At 34.4% G+C, this 17,025-nt stretch overlaps 1 protein-coding gene and 2 long non-coding RNA genes across 4 annotated transcripts; all 3 read left to right on the plus strand.

Annotated features, from left to right (window-relative positions):
* Positions 1–10,102: 10,102 nt before the first annotated feature.
* LOC124456333 lies at positions 10,103–12,072 on the plus strand. Its single transcript, XM_047006805.1, has 7 exons — positions 10,103–10,183; positions 10,490–10,731; positions 10,811–10,872; positions 10,962–11,165; positions 11,279–11,349; positions 11,426–11,600; positions 11,999–12,072. The coding sequence occupies exons 1-7, from the start codon at positions 10,103–10,105 to the stop codon at positions 12,070–12,072; spliced, it is 909 nt and encodes a 302-aa protein (XP_046862761.1).
* A 1,271-nt stretch (positions 12,073–13,343) lies between these two features.
* Positions 13,344–14,605, plus strand: LOC124456273. The gene is made up of 3 exons (XR_006952198.1): positions 13,344–13,644; positions 14,127–14,398; positions 14,506–14,605. It is a non-coding gene; the product is annotated as an uncharacterized LOC124456273 (long non-coding RNA).
* Positions 14,606–14,620: 15 nt separating this feature from the next.
* LOC124456272 lies at positions 14,621–16,536 on the plus strand. 2 transcript variants are annotated; one of them, XR_006952197.1, is made up of 5 exons: positions 14,621–14,746; positions 14,922–15,107; positions 15,369–15,729; positions 15,866–16,119; positions 16,244–16,536. It is a non-coding gene; the product is annotated as an uncharacterized LOC124456272 (long non-coding RNA). The 2 variants fall into 2 exon arrangements; XR_006952196.1 differs by having other exon boundaries at positions 14,922–15,729.
* The last annotated feature ends 489 nt before the right edge of the window (positions 16,537–17,025 follow it).

The following is a 17,025-nucleotide window of genomic DNA, read 5'->3' on the forward strand; positions in this document are numbered from 1 at the left end:
TTCATCATATATATAATATGGATGAGTTTAAAAAAATTCAAATTCATGCCGTCATTCACAAACCTGCTTTAGAACACACTGTCATTAACGACCACTTTTACGTTAGTAGGAAAGCTTAGGTTTCACTGATATATATTACTATATTAGCTACAATGTAAAACTGTTTTTCATATTGTGAAATAAACAAATTTTAGACAAATATACCTTGTGACTCTACAACACTATTTCCTACTGGAAAAGTGTCGTCATCTTTATCAAGCTTTCCCAGTGTTTCGTCCATTTTTGACACGTCATTGTTAGAAAGCAGACCTGTGTCGTCAATCAATTCTTCACCTATAAAATAGAGTAATTCTTTGTAGTAATTTTCTGTCAGCTCTGAAATACACATATCATTGAGATAAATTTAGAGGGTACCAATTTCCTGCAAAATACTATATACCAAAGCAAGAGCAGTTGTGATTAAGTGTAAAAGCTCTGTTAATGTATCTCGAATTGATCATGAAAATCGGACTTTATTCTCAAGCATGATTATAGTCATGACAATTTTGGAGTACATACCTATGTTACTTGGCTTCACACCACAATATCTTAAAATCCACGCACACTAGTGGGTACATTAAGGAAGTTTTTTTCCAAATATTGCACATGCTGTTCGCAGAATGCCTTTCCATGCTGAGGCGACTCAGTGCATACATTGGGATAGTTCAGCAATGGAATACCTTTTACAAAATTCTGAAAACAATTTCATATAATATTATTAAGTTACGAAAAGCAAAAGTAATGTTATATCAAACTAAGATAAGTACCTTTCTACGCATCATGCAATGAGGAAACATTAATTTCCATATTCCATCGGCAACCCATAGCCTTCCACATCCTATAAGTTTCATTACGAAAATATCTTAGCCTGATGAGAATCACAGCTATTTTCCAATAGAATATATTTATAGCTTTTAAAGTAATTTTAAAATACAATTGCATCTAACTTACCGCGCTCTTTGCAAGTATCCGAACAATCATCTGATATATGCTCGTACAAACTTCTCGCCCTAATTTTGTCGATTTGTTCTAGAACTCTAGAAGAGTCCCCATCTTCTTTAAGCAAACCAAAAAAGTCCAGTTGCCCCAACTCTCTCAACTCATTCTCCATCTCGCCGACCCAAAATGAAGCAGCAACTTGTTTCTCTCCAAAATCTTTATATAAAACGCAAATAATGCTTACCATCAAAAACTGTAACAACGTGATAACAGTAATACAGATCTACAACATATCGTTCTCTTACTGCCATTGTATACTTCAATTGAACGCTTCAGAAAAACCGTTAAATGATACCCACGAATGACAACTATAGAAAACATGTTTCATTTGTAAAATCTACTTGCTATTTTAACATTAATTATTCAAGTGATTATATTGTAACTTACGCGAGTGACAGCTGCCACTGAAGCAAAGTTGAATCAACAAAACAGACATCCGTAGCCTCGATCATTTTTCTTTGTTCGGGATATAACATCCAGCCATCTTTCCCATTACCGAACTTGGAATATCCATAAAGCAAATTACAGCGATTGCATCTAAGCGAAACTTTCACTCCATCGGTAGTTCCAGAAAGATCGTGTACCTGAACTTTTACTGGCTTATTGTAGCTCACGAGATCATGGTTGCACTATATTTGGAGCATGGAGGTGTAAATACATGCAACTTCCTATCGGTTGCACTAGGAACTTTTAATTTAGAAGCGGACTGTAAAAGAACATTTCCATCTTCTTCTTCTAAATTTGGACATACCAAAGCCAACACTTCTTTACGTACATTCACGGGGAGTACAAGCAAAGAAGACGCAACATTGGCAATAGAGCACACAAGTGACAACCCATATTTCAAAACAAGAACAAACAGAATTACATCAACATTTAGATCATTGCAGACTTTCAAATTAATAGATTGGATATCACTTAATATCCTCGACCCCACATATTCTTGATGTAGTTCCTCGTTGACGTCTTTTCGCAAATCGTCAGCCGATTGACAATTGTTACGCCTGCGCTTCGACATATTTTCAGCTTTTCCTAGTCAGAAATGATTTCGGCTTTCCCCAGTGATCCAGTGAGAAATGACCTTTGGCTTTTTCCAGTCAGAAGTCATGGGAAATACTATTACTAGGAGTTACTATCGCAAGGGAAGTGCTGCTCCTCCACCAAGTAAGGTAAAACAGTTTGGAAACTGCTATTGCGTGTTTTCCATCATTTATCATCTGCCATAAACAATACAATAATGAATGGTAAAAATAAAAATACAGCAAGAAACCGCAACAACTCGTATACTTTGTCATTGCATAAAGACAAGCTAATTGTGTCATCTTTTATTTTCAAATTGTCATATAAATCAATTTATAGAAGTAGATGCAAGAAGTAACACTGTATGTATGTATAATTATGCTAATTTCAAAATGGACTAATTGGATGAACAGTTTTCAAAGCTCATTTTACAAAAATTTGCATATTGTCATTTAGAACTTCGCCAATAACAATTAAATCATGTTAACGGCTTAAATGAAATTTTCAGAATTTCATTCACTTGGTTGCCAACAGCACAAGATCAACACATCCATCAATACAAATCGTTATATGGTGTCATATATGTATCTCTTCGTCTCCCTGTGCTTCTTTGTTAGTATATCATATGTTTTCACCTGGATTCATGTTACTCAGTTGTTTTAGTGAGGAATCACTTTTATGCACATACAAACTTGAATGGTACAGTCGTTGCAGTCATTATTCATAGCATTTCCATTATTGAAAGCGTAAATCGTAGTATTTTGAAAGTCTGTTCTTGATTCTTCAATTAATAACCCAGATGTAGAAATCTACAAAAAAAAGATAATATTTAAAACTGGTGCATTATCATAAAGCGGGAATATGAGAAGGCAATGTAATAAGCCTGAAAAAATAACTTACCTTTATCGTATTTGCTGATGATCTTATTTACATACATTATACATACAGTGATTATGGCCATGAAATTGATTTGTTGTATAGGACTGATTACACATAATGTATGACTATAAAGACTTTAGAAGTCTGAAACTGGACTTCATGAAACTGGATTTCTGAAACTGGATTTGAATATGTAATACAGACTTGGATACAGAAGTCTTCTATACAGACTTAAGTAAAGTCTTCTATACAGACTTCGTCTTTATTACACTGCTATAAGAAGTCTGTGCTAAACTATCTAAGCGTTTTCCTCTTCAATCCTGTATTGTAAATTGGCTGATGATTTCAAGCTTGTTAATCGCTCGTAAGTCATTGGTTCAATGACACAAGATAAAATTGATTTTACCCTGCTTATTGCAACGTATGAAACTCCGGCAGTTCTTTCAGACTTGCCAATATCTATCCACGCTTTGGGAAGTGTTAGTCGTTGGCTCTTTTGTATTGTTAGAGCCCAAGTGAGTCTTAGAGGCAGCTGTTGCCTCTCATGAAATCCAGTTTCTAATTGTGAAGAGACTGTGATTGGACATATTGGAACACAAAATGGTTTGTCTACAATTTGTTATAGATATTTTGTCGATGCGATTTGCCAGTATTTGAGCGCTTTTTGAAGCACTTTCACCTAGGAAATACATATTTATGAAAGCGATTATACATTCATTTTGACTCTGAAGATGACTACCGCTAAGGTTGTCGAAACGTCAGTCAACAACAACAAAAACAGTCCGTCTCAGGACTATACGTAACAGTGCAACTCTCATTTAATTCAAATATATATAATGTACATTTATTTCATGTAGCACGTTTTGAAAGCAATATTTATACGTTGTTTATTTAATCGCTTTCATAAATATGTATTTCCTAGGTGAAAGTGTTTCAAAAAGCGCTCAAATACTGGCAAATCGCATCGACAAAATATCTATAACAAATTCAACTAAAACATACAAATGAATGTAGTATAAAAGTAAAATACCTTTTCAGCATTTAAATCCATCAAATGGTTGCCCCAAAGTCCACACAAATACAAGGAAAAATAAACGCAAATATCAATGTATTGAAGAAATTGTGTTGTTTCTCATTTGTTGACCAGAAAATAGTCGTATGTCACTCGTATGTACTCGTATGTTACTCGTATGTACTCGTATGTACTCGTGTGGTGTTTTAGTCACGATCATTGAGTTCTATAATAACTGGAGCGGCTAAGTGGACTGGGAACTGTTGTAAAAAACATGGCGGCCAACGGACGTATTTCCGCTGAAATGATTGCTTTGCAGAAAAATAATATTCTCGACCTCCCCCTGGTGTCTATAGTAAATTATAAAGAATTTTTCAAAAACAAACACGATATCACAGAATATGGATATCGTTAGTTCCATAATCTGTGACGATTCTTTTTTGTCATTTCTTTTATAATGCCAACACTTCAATCGTTCAATTGTTGGATGTCGTAGTTTCCACAAAAAGGAACATATCGCTTCTCACAGGTGAGGTAGTTGTTTGTTTTGTTAGTCCGTCAACGATTGAAAAGCAATTATACATGCACTTGAAAAGCCATAAAATACATATTAAAGATCGTATTTTTTAAGACAGACTTGAACGCCAAATATACTGATGTTTTCCTGTTTATAAAACTCTGTATACTTGTAAAATTCTTATAAAATTCTGTATACTTTTCTGTCATTTGTTAATGCATGAAATCGTAAATTTACCCATCTATTTGCAAAATAGTTTCCCTAAAGCAAAAAAGACACTGCACACATTTTGCTCTGTATCAAAAATGTGATCTGGTATCAAAAAGAAATGATCAGCCCCAACGGTACCCATGATTTGGAGCAGAGCTTGTTATGTTCTATTTGCTGACAACATGCAGGGAAGATCAAGGAGTAAAGATGACTGGAAGATGTTATTGACCAGGCAGAGTCTTAAAAAAATGATAATGCTGTAAAGATAATTGATTTATTGTCTTCCTTATCCAGAGTTATTTAATTTGATTGTGGTCAAATTCTATGGATGGAGACAATGGATTCACTAAGGATGCCTTGAATGCTTTGAAGTTAAAGTTCATGATCCAAAGAAAGATGGCAAGAAGGTTGTGTGTGTTTTGATGCTTAATGAAATGTCAATTCACAAACATGTAAAATGGAAGGCCATAAAGTTTGTGTCTATGTAAACATTTGTACTGAGATTGATGATGACTCGATGCAGATGTGAAGCTTCAAACTGTATAAGCCATTGGGTTTATGTAACTTAATGTTTAAATCATGTGATATCTTTATCAAACTATTTTAGTTGAGTGTTGTTTGAATGTTACTAATATCTAATGCACTATACTGAAGCATTAAAGATTCAGTGATGAAACCTTTAAAGTTACTGTACTGTATATTTCTTATATGTTTCTTATATTTCTTTAAGAAAAATTTGAGCTTATTTACCTATTAGAGTACAGAATGGAGATTTATCATATGCATTATTGCTGCTTTTTTAAAGAAAAGTTTTTCACTTTTCAAAGCTTTTCTACAAATTTTTTGCTTCTTATTTCTTATCATGAAATTGATGATATAGAGGTAATATAATCCAATAACTTTCTAATTTCTAAAAAGCTTTTAAGCTTCTAGCATAAAAGTACACTATAGGTATGTAATTCATTTGGTTTTATTGCCTTGCTATGACATATCTACTTGCACTTCATCATTCTTGTATGAACAAAACACCAGATGTGGATACTCAGAGAACAAAATGCACTACCAACTGCTTATGAAATTTATTATTGAGGTGAAGACTGTGTTAATCATTCAAATTATAGTGCACTTATATTGCAAATATAGGAAAAACAAAACAAAGTGAAAAAGTAAGATAGAAGTATTAAAACTACAAATGAATTATAAACACCATTGGAAGCATAAGTGTTTTGATGATTATTTGCATTTTGCCCAATTCATATATCAATACAACAAAATCAAAATGTGCTACAACTTCACAAGTATTTGATGCAGTTGCACTTCAGAACATCACAAAAAGGTTACTTAAAGTAATTTCTACACAATATTGTTTGTTTTCATTTACCAAACCTATGCAGACTTGAGTCTTTTTGAAATTTCATATGAAACTCAATTACAGAAAATCCGTAAATATCCAGAGATTTAATATGTACTTTTTTAAAGAAACAAGTAAAATCCTACAATTGTGGCGAAAAAGCCATTGCCCATTGCATGAAAAGAAGCAAAATAGCAATGATAACAAATAAGCTCTCGTGAACCGTGGAGATGAACTATGATATATGGACTAAAGAGTTTAATCGATCAAACAAATTTGACGCTGGTAAGAAAACGACGCACATCTGCATTCATACATGTGTAGCCGACATATAGGTCTTTCGTCGATAGTTATAAATGCATCCTCGTAGGAGCAGATAACTGACAACCACAGTTGACTCGCTGTTATGAATTTAAGGTTTTACCTTGATTTTCATCAAAAATTGCTTGCCGAATCCCAAATACATATACATTTTCCTCACTCTTTCCTCAGGAGGGAGTGGAAATTGTGAAATTTTCGGAAAAGCGGTCAATTTCGGTAAATCTCAGCGGCAACGGACGAAATCCGCCATGTTTTTTACAACATCCGATATCTAAGGCCGCGCTTGAGATAGCCGCTCCAGTTATTATAGAACTCAATGGTCACGATCATTGAGTTCTATAATAACTGGAGCGGCTATCTTTACTGGGGCGAGGTCGCCAAAAAAATGGCGGCCAACGGACGTATTTCCGCTGAAATGATCGCTTTGCAGAAAAATAATATTCTCGACCTCCCCCTGGTGTCTATAGTAAATTATAAAGAATTTTTCAAAAACAAACACGATATCACAGAATATGGATATCGTTAGTTCCATATTCTGTGACGATATCTTTTTTGGCATTTCTTTTATAATGCCAACACTTCAATCGTTCAATTGTTGGATGTCGTAGTTTCCACAAAAAGGAACATATCGCTTCTCACAGGTGAGGTAGTTGTTTGTTTGTTAGTCCGTCAACGATTGAAAAGCAATTATACATGCACTTGAAAAGCCATAAAATACATAATTTTTGATCATAATTTATCATCATTCCATAGATCGTAATTTTAAGACTGACTTGAACGCCAAATATACTGATGTTTTCCTGTTTTGTCTATAAAATTCTGCATACTTTTCTGTCATTTGTTAATGCATGAAATCGTAAAATTTACCTATCTATTTGCAAAATAGTTTCCTAAAACAAAAGACCCTGCACACATTTTGCTCTGTGAAAAGTATCAAGAAGAAATGATCAGCCCCAACAGTACCCATGATTTGGAGCAGAGCTTGTTATGTTCTATTTGCTGACAACATGCAGGGAAGACCAAAAGTAAAGATGACTGGAAGATGTTATTGACCAGGCAGAGTCTTAAAAAAGTGATAATGCTGTAAAGATAATTGATTTATTGTCTGCCTTATCCATAGTTATTTAATTTGATCATGGTCAAATTCTATGGATGGAGACAATGGATTCACTAATGATGCCTTGAATGCTTTGAAGTAAAAGTTCATGAACCAAAAAAAGATGGCAAGAAGGTTGTTTGTTTTTGATGCTTAATTAAATGTCAATTCACAACATATAAAATGGAAAGGCCATAAAGTTTGTGTCTATGTAAACATTTGTACTGAGATTGATGATGACTTGATGCAGATGTGAAGCATTAAACTGAATAAGCCATTGGTTTTATATAACATAATGTTTAAATCATGTCATATCTTTATCAAAATATTTTAGTTGAGTGTTGTTTAAATGTTACTAATATCTAATGCACTATACTAAAGCATTAAAGATTCAGTGATGAAACCTTTAAAATTACTGTACTGTATATCAAAATGTGCTACAACTTTACAAGTATTTGATGCAGTTGCACTTCAGAACATCACAAAAAGGTTACTTAAAGTAATTTCTATACAATATTGTTTGTTTTCATTTACCAAACCTATGCAGACTTGAGTCTTTTTGAAATTTCATGTGAAACTCAATTACAGAAAATCCGTAAATATCCAGAGATTTTATATGTACTTTTAAAAGAAACAAGTAAAATCCTACAATTGTGGCGAAAAGCCATTGCCCATTGCATGAAAAGAAGAAAATAGCAATGATAACAAATAAACTAACTTCTCTCTCGTGAACCGTGGAGATGAACTATGATATACTTTTTTGTATAGACTAAAGAGTTTAATCGATCAAACAAGTTTGACGCTGGTAAGAAAACGACGCATATCTGCATTCATAGATGTGTAGCCGACATATAGCTCTTTCGTCGATAGTTATAAATACATCCTCGTAGGAGCCGATAACTGGAAAGCTAGGTTGACTCGCTGTTACGAATTGTAGGTTTTTAACGTGATTTTCATCAAAAAATTGCTTGCCAAATCCCAAATACACACGTACATTTTCCTCACTTTTTCCTCAGGAGGGAGTGGGAAATTGTGAAATTTTCGGAAAAGCGGTCAATTTCGGTAAATCTCAGCGGCAAAGGACGAAATCCGCCATTTTTTTGGCGTCATCAGATATCTAAGGCCGCGCTTGAGATAGCCGCTCCAGTTATTATAGAACTCAATGGTCACGATCGTTTAATCATAGCATTCCAATTTCTATCCAATCGGCATGCACAAACGACGCACAGTTCACCTTATATGGACGTGAGTGCTTCAATGCTCAATCGATTCTCGTCAGTCATACGTTTTCATCATAAAATTAAAAGATAAATTCCTTGCCATTTTGAATGAAAACATTTTTTTGATTCTTTTAAATGTCTTGATTGTTTTGATTCTTTTGAGTTTTTAAAATGCTTTTTGATTAAAAGTATGATACCTTGTTTACTCAACCGAACAATCGTCCGCATGTTTACAAACGTAGAAACGGACTATATTATATAACTGTAGTTTTGTTTCCATTATTTCCTTTACAACATTTTGATAGAACCTTTTTTCCGATGATTCTGTGCGACTGCGATAAAATGATGTATAGTTATCGCAAAGAGCAAACGTTTCATCATATTCATAATTCATATTTCATGGTTGAACTCGCACCATGCGTTTAAATTATTTTTGACGTTTTGTTAAATCCACAGTTCGAAAATAAAAAAGCTCGAACGAAAATAAACACATGCTTACACTATATTTTGCTCACCGTCTGACCATAGAGCGCAAGATAAAAAATGTAAACCGAGCTGGCTAAATACGGCACGGTGAATCGATTTCATGTGTTTTTCGCCAAACGAGATATGTGTAATTGATGTCGGTAATCACTCGATTTTGGTATCTACTGTATAACGTTGTTTAGGCCGCATATCTATTCGGATTCCAGACATTTAAAATCAAAGAGAAACTGACAGGAGTTCCGAAAGGTTCTACCTTATTGTGATTGTTCTTCCCCCCTCATTCCGTAAAAATCCCCCCCGGAAATGTTAACAGACAGACACAAATCGAGATTTTACCTCTATATAGGTCGAGTAGAGGAATGGGCCGAGACATGTCAAGATTAGTGTGCTGCCACGCTGATGCGTGGCAGCAATTATGCATATTATGCAATCTCGATTGCAATTGGCTAAGAACCTACCTACACTGCTATAGGTGACATATCATATAATTGTTCATGCAAAATTGTAAATAAAAAAGTATAATGGCAGACTCTTGCTCGATATTTGCAAGCGTTTTGCAAACTTTTTTCGCTCGAATTATTGAGTATTAAGACATAAAAATAAACGGAATGGGTTAAATTGTCAGTGAGAATAGTTTTCATCGAGTATTTTCGGGAGAAAGACGAATGCGACACTGCGGACATTACGTCATTCAAGTGTGATAGTGTGATGTTGTGTGATGCATCACAATATTGCTTAAAGTAGCAAAAATATATTGCGCATCAGATGCAATTTTGCATGAACAATTATATAATATGTCACCTATAGCAGTGTAGCTAGGTTCTTAGCCAATTGCAATCGAGATTGCATAATAATAGTATTTCCATGACTTCTGACTGGGAAAAGCCAAAGTCATTTCTCACTGGATCACTGGGAAAGCCGAAATCATTTCTGACAACGGAAAGCTGAAAATATGTCGAAGCGCAGGCGTAACAATTGTCAATCGGTTGACGATTTGCGAAAAGATGTCAACGAGGAACTACATCAAGAATATGTGGGGTCGAGGATATTAAGTGATATCAATCTATTAATTTGAAAGTCTGCAATGATCTAAATGTTGATGTAATTCTATTTGTTCTTGTTTTGAAATATGGGTTGTCACTTGTGTGCTCTATTGCCAATGTTGTGTCTTCTTTGCTTGTACTCCCCGTAAATGTACGCCAAGAAGTGTTGGCTTTGGTATGTCCGAATTTAGAAGAAGAAGATGGAAATGTCCTTTACAGTCCGCTTCTAAATTAAAAGTTCCTAGTACAACCGATAGGAAGTTGCATGTATTTACACCTCCATGCTCCAAATATAGTGCAACCATGATCTCGTGAGCTACAATAAGCCAGTAAAAGTTCAGGTACACGATCTTTCTGGAACTACCGATGGAGTGAATGTTTCGCTTAGATGCAATCGCTGTAATTTGCTTTATGGATATTCCAAGTACGGTAATGGGAAAGATGGCTGGATGTTATATCCCGAGCAAAGAAAAATGATCGAGGCTACGGATGTCTGTTTTGTTGATTCAACTTTGCTTCAGTGGCAGCTGTCACTCGCGTAAGTTACAATATAATCACTTGATTAATTAATGTTAAAATAGCAAGTCGATTTTACAAATGAAACATGTTTTCTATAGTTGTCATTCGTGGGTATCATTTAACGGTTTTTTTGAAGCGTTTAATGAAGTATACAATGGCAGTAAGAGAACGATATGTTGTAGATCTGTATTACTGTTATCACGTTGTTACAGTTTTTGATGGTAAGCATTATTTGCGTTTTATATAAAGATTTTGGAGAGAAACAAGTTGCTGCTTCATTTTGGGTCGGCGAGATGGAGAATGAGTTGAGGGAATTGGGGCAACTGGACTTTTTTGGTTTGCTTAAAGAAGATGGGGACTCTTCTAGGGTTCTAGAACAAATAGACAAAATTAGGGCGAGAAGTTTGTACGAGCATACATCAGACGATTGTTCTGATACTTGCAAAGAGCGCGGTAAGTTAGATGCAATTGCATTTTAAAATTAGTTTAAAAGCTATAAATATATTCTATTGGAAAACAGCTGTGATTCTCATCAGGCTAAGATATTTTCGTAATGAAACTTATAGGATGTGGAAGGCTATGGGTTGCCGATGGAATATGGAAATTAATGTTTCCTCATTGCATGATGCTTAGAAAGGTACTTATCTTAGTTTGATATAACATTACTCCTTTGCTTTTCGTAACTTAATAATATTATATGAAATTGTTTTCAGAATTTTGTAAAAGGTATTCCATTGCTGAACTATCCCAATGTATGCACTGAGTGGCCTCAGCATGGAAAGGCATTCTGCGAACAGCATGTGCAATATTTGGAAAAAAACTTCCCTAATGTACCCACTAGTGTGCGTGGATTTTTAAGATATTGTGGTGTGAAGCCAAGTAACATAGGTATGTACTCCAAAATTGTCATGACTATAATCATGCTTGAGAATAAAGTCCGATTTTTCATGATCAATTCGAGATATAATATAAAACAAATTCCGAAGAAACAAGACATCTTGAGATTGCAAAATATGAATCAAAACAAGACGAGAAGTAAACTGTAAATTTTCGACTTTATTTCAAAGTCATCCTCAGACAGAATGATATATAAAACCATACATACACATATATATTTACAACGCATGAAACAAGTAAACGGAAATAAGCAATAGAAATTAAATAGTGCGATATTTACAATGAGTTGGAAGAGGTGTAGTATTACAAAAGGATGAATTGAAACTGCCGACCCGACTGGTAGAATGAGTGTGTTATAAATTAAGAAAAGAGTTGTAATTCTTTGCTAGCCTTAAGTCCCGTGTTGAGAAAAGGTTTGTTATGTTTAATGAGTAGTGCTTCAAGAAAAGCAAGAATGTGGTAGTTGTTAGATTTGGTTGAGTGAAGTATTTTATAGTTGTTGAATACAAGGTTTTCTATAGGAGAGGGAGTTCTGGGAGGTGGAGGGAGATCATTTAGTTGTGAGAACTGGTTTTGTAGAGTCGTCAGGAATTGAGCGTTTTCGCACTCAGAGAAATGCTGGCAAAAGCACTAGAAGAGAGTCTGGTTGCATGTTCTCTGAGCCGTACAGACAGGCATCTTTGTGTCATGCCGATGTAGGTTTTACCACAGCCAGGGCAATTTATTTCGTATATAAGATTACTGCGAAAGTGAAGGAAGTTTGTCTTTGTTAGAGACAAAATAGGACAGTTTTTTAGTATCATAAATAGTAATAAATTTCACCGGTTAAGAAAGATGTTTTGTATTTTCTTAAAACAGGATTTTAAGAGAAAATCGCCACACATGCCAAGATAAGGAATACGAACCCAGATTTTAGGTAGATTATCATCTATAGAAGAGCGGTTATCAATAGAAATAGAATCATTGCTCTACCATGTAAACCATGTGCTCTACCAAATTGTGCTGTAACAGGTTTAAGAGAGTCAAATTGTTCGTCAGTAATTTCACCACGTTTGTTAAGTTTACGAAGGTAGTTTTGAAGAGAATGAAGTCTGGTTAGTGTCGGGTCGTGATTTAATTTCTTAAACTTAGAGGGGTTAGAGAAGAGGGATTCAACAGAAGATATATAATCAGAGCGGTTTATAAGTACGATGCCATTTCCCTTGTCAGGCTTGAGAATGGCAAATGTTTCGGTTCTCACAACTAAATGATCTCCTCCACCTTCCAGAACTCCTCTAGAAAACCTTGTATTCAACAACTATAAAATACTTCACTCAACCAAATCTAATAACCCACATTCTTTTTTCTTGAAGCACTACTCATTAAACATAACAAACCTTTTCTCAGCACGGGACTTAAGGCTAGCAAAACAACTCTTTTCTTAATTTATAACACACTCATTCTACCAGTCGGGTCGGCAGTTTCAATTCATCCTTTGTAATACTACACCTCTTCCAACTCATTGTAAATATCGCACTATTTAATTTCTATTGCTTATTTCCGTTTACTTGTTTCATGCGTTGTAAATATATATGTATGTATGGTTTTATATATCATTCTGTCTGAGGATGACTTTGAAATAAAGTCGAAAATTTACTTCTCGTCTTGTTTTGATTCATATTTTGCAATCTCAAGATGTCTTGTTTCTTCGGAATTTGTTTTATATTATACTTCTTTAAATTGTCGGCTGGTCATGGTTTTTAATTCGAGATATATTAACAGAGCTTTTACACTTAATCACAACTGCTCTTGCTTTGGTATATAGTATTTTGCAGGGAAATTGGTACCCCTTTCTCTAAATTTATCTCAAGGATATGTGTATTACAGAGCTGACAGAAAATTACTACAAAGAATTACTCTATTTTATAAGTGAAGAATTGATTGACGACACAGGTCTCCTTTCTAACAATGACGTGTCAAAAATGGACGAAACACTGGGAGAGCTTGATAAAGATGACGACACTTTTCCAGTAGGAAATAGTGTTGTGGATCTAAGGTATATTTGTCTAAAATTTGTTTACTTCGCAATATGAAAACAGTTTTACATTGTACCTAATATAGTAATATATATCAGTGAAACCTAAGTTTTCCTACTAACGTAAAAGTGGTCTTTAATGACAGTGTGTTATAAAAGCAGGTTTGTGAATGACGGCATGAATTTGAATTTTTTTTACCTCATCCATATTATATATATGATGAAATTTCAATACATTGGTACCGATAATTAAAACTTATTATTTTTAAAGTGCTACTGAAGTGAAATTTTGGGTATCGATTTTTTCTATAATCAAATAGTTCTATCTTTCCTGATCACTTTGGTATAATTTTATGCATATTGAAGCACGGGATCATCAATAAATTTTTGCTCAAAGTTGGGTTACGCGTGCGAATTTTTACTACTGAAATATTATACGGATGTGACGTAATTAAAAGGACGGAAGTCGAAGTATGAGCATTGATTTACTTGTATTTTGTTAGATTTTTAACACATATACACAATAAATATGAGTTCTTCAAGCAGTGAAAGCGAACGCAGTTCGGATACTGAAAACTCAGATATGGCAAATGAAAATTTACTTTCGAATTCCGGCGATGAGGATACAATTGTGGCTAATTCAGTTGTGGTACGAAAATGAACCTCTTGCGAACGCAGTCGGAGAGAATTTTGTGTCGGTCGAAGAAGACGCAGATGGCTTAGAACCTCGAACATTGGAAGCGAGGTTCGAAGGAACCGTTCAGTTAGATAAGTGGTAAGTTGATAAATGTTATTAGAGCTCTAGAAGAAATTAAACCATGAATTAAACATGTTATTTTGTCCTTATGTCGTGGTGCATAAATGTGATAACCACTTTTATAGGTGTGCATGTAGCTTGTGTCATACTCAACTGCTGACAGATGCCATTGAATACCGTTGTTGTCAAGAGGTTGGGCCTACTTTACATAAACTGGTATTCGGTGGTAGCATGAAAATTTAGCTGTGTTACTCTTCACGAAGAGTACACGATTATGACACATGCTACAGTCTTGAAGAATGTTGGCTCACTTCTGAGAGACCAAGATGGAAGGTCATACAAGCGTCGTAGAATACATGAAAATGAGTTAGTACATTTTTGATTTCTAATTTTGTTTTGTAATGAATGATTAATATCTTGCCATGTATCTCTACTTTTTACCTTTATGTGGTTCATTATTGTGCTGTGATGCTTCACAATTTTGTTGTGTGAAGTCAAAGTAAATAATCAAATAGAAATTACTATTTTGAATTTCTCATAGATACTTGAGAGCAGTTGCATACCGTTGGGTCATTCGATGGCTGTGTGGATGCCTTGGTTGGGAAAATTCTAGACCATTACCTGCATGTATCTACACAGACATCCGAAAACGATTTCCATTATGAAATCCCCTAGGCCAAGAACATGTTGGCTACAAGTCGTCAGCACAGGAAAGAAACTGATAGAAGTAGGAAACATTTTTTGTAGCATAGTATATTATTTTATAACTAACTTTAAAGTTGGCCTGCCAAGAATATTTGTCAAGTAATTCTTGTGGACAATGACTTTTTGGATGTCCTTTCATTGGCTGTCCACAATTTTTGCATAAGCACGTTTTTTTGGATCTGAAGGACCTGTTGAAGCAGCTTGTTTTTCTTTGTCTAAACCTTTTTTTGCAGTACATCTTGCTGTTGATCTATAAATAACAATTTAATGTGTTTACTTTTAGAATGCACTGGCCATACCTATTATACATGCTAGCATGAACAACTTACATGTGGGAAACAATGGTGTTGAAGAAAGTTGTTTCCTATCCAACTGCCGTTGGATTGCTTCAGTTTTGGAAATTCGATCCGAGAAAGTTTTGTTTAAGGCTTCTGGGACTTTTTCCTTATACTTCTTAAATATGTTGTCCATGGATTCGTCACAACTAAGAACCATGACATTTTTGATTTCATTAACATAGTCTGGAAAAATGACAAGTGGTTAGATGTGTAAGTCAAGAGTACCAATGCATACATGCTAAACTTACAATATGATGGTGCTGAAGAAACAGTTCTTACTACTTCATCCCCTGATTTAAATTTTGGGTATGTCACAGAATAATATGGTGTTCCATTTTTGTTTTTTTTGGCTGTCTGTGGAGGTTTTCATTGAAATGAAGTACTGCCAGTACGTGCCTAAACAGAACAAACCATTTACTACGTAATTTTTTTTCTTGACTAGGAACAAGTAAAAAAGCCTTGGCAGATAGAGAACAGTGATTACAAGTTACCTGCAATATGTACCAAGCCAAGAAAAGTGGGTCATCTTTGGATGCCAACCATTTAATGTTGAATGAAAACCTTCGTGACAACTAGTTTGTGCTTCTGAAGATAGTTTTTTAACATCTTTGAGAACAGATTTTGTTCAACAGAATTGAGGAAAGTCGCTGATATGATTTAGTTCCTTAAAAAGAATACAATCCCATCTGAAAAGTGGTAAATAACATTTTAGACATTTTAAAAATCTCACAGCCTTTTTCTTTACTAGTCTTTAATATTGTTTTGGAAAGTCCTTTGCAAACATGCCACAAATCATTGAAGTGCTGGGTTTCCTTCTCAGATGTTCGAATCCACTTTGCAATCCCTTTGTGACAATCGCTAATAAATATTGGAATTTGTAGTCCACTATCTTGAAGAAACTTGAAGCATCTTTGAGCTCCATCCAACTCCATGGCATTGCTACTACCAGACCGATTTGACTATACGAAAGGTAATGAAGTTTATGTAAAAACTATAATATTATTTTTGAGATCTTGTTCAAGTAAAATGAACTGATTATCTCAAATATACATGAAAATATTTGTTTATTATTTGAAAAAAATATTATGACTACCTGTCTGATGTCAAAATGAACTATTTTGGAAATACTGTTACAGTATTTTTTACTAGTATTGAGTTGCGTGGTTCATTCGACCTTCATTTCTTTAAAATTTCAATTTATCACTTTATTTTTATTTTATTTTTATGTTAAGTTATGTTTTATTTTATCATTTCATTGCGCTTCAATTAACCTGTTTTGACTATTAATGTTCATTCGAAAATCACCCCCCCCCATTACCCCCCTGCTAGGTATCGTCGATTAATCGAATTGTCTCATCTCTAAATATAATCAAGCATTCCTTTGAACAATTTCATCACAATTCCTAGTTTTTTCAACAAGTTATATTGAATAAAAACATACAACATTAGTATTAAAAAATCAAGTTTCATTAAACGTTCAATTAAAATATGTACATATATGCCAGTTAGTGATCACTTGCTGTTAGTTCCTCCGCAACTTCGACAGAACCTTAACTATTACTATATGTAACTAATGTCTAATTATTTTACCAAGGATCGGTG

Source organism: Xenia sp. Carnegie-2017, unplaced genomic scaffold (genome assembly GCF_021976095.1).
Source record: "Xenia sp. Carnegie-2017 unplaced genomic scaffold, XeniaSp_v1 HiC_scaffold_45, whole genome shotgun sequence".
NCBI classification, from domain to species: Eukaryota; Metazoa; Cnidaria; class Anthozoa; order Malacalcyonacea; family Xeniidae; genus Xenia; species Xenia sp. Carnegie-2017.

Coding starts and splice junctions, on each gene's coding strand:
- LOC124456333 (XM_047006805.1), top strand. CDS start 10,103: ATGTCGAAGCGCAGGCGTAACAATTGTCAATCGGTTGACGATTTGCGA. Junction 10,732..10,810: donor CAGTGGCAGCTGTCACTCGC/GTAAGTTACAAT, acceptor TGTTTTCTATAG/TTGTCATTCGTGGGTATCAT. Junction 10,873..10,961: donor TAATGAAGTATACAATGGCA/GTAAGAGAACGA, acceptor TTTTATATAAAG/ATTTTGGAGAGAAACAAGTT.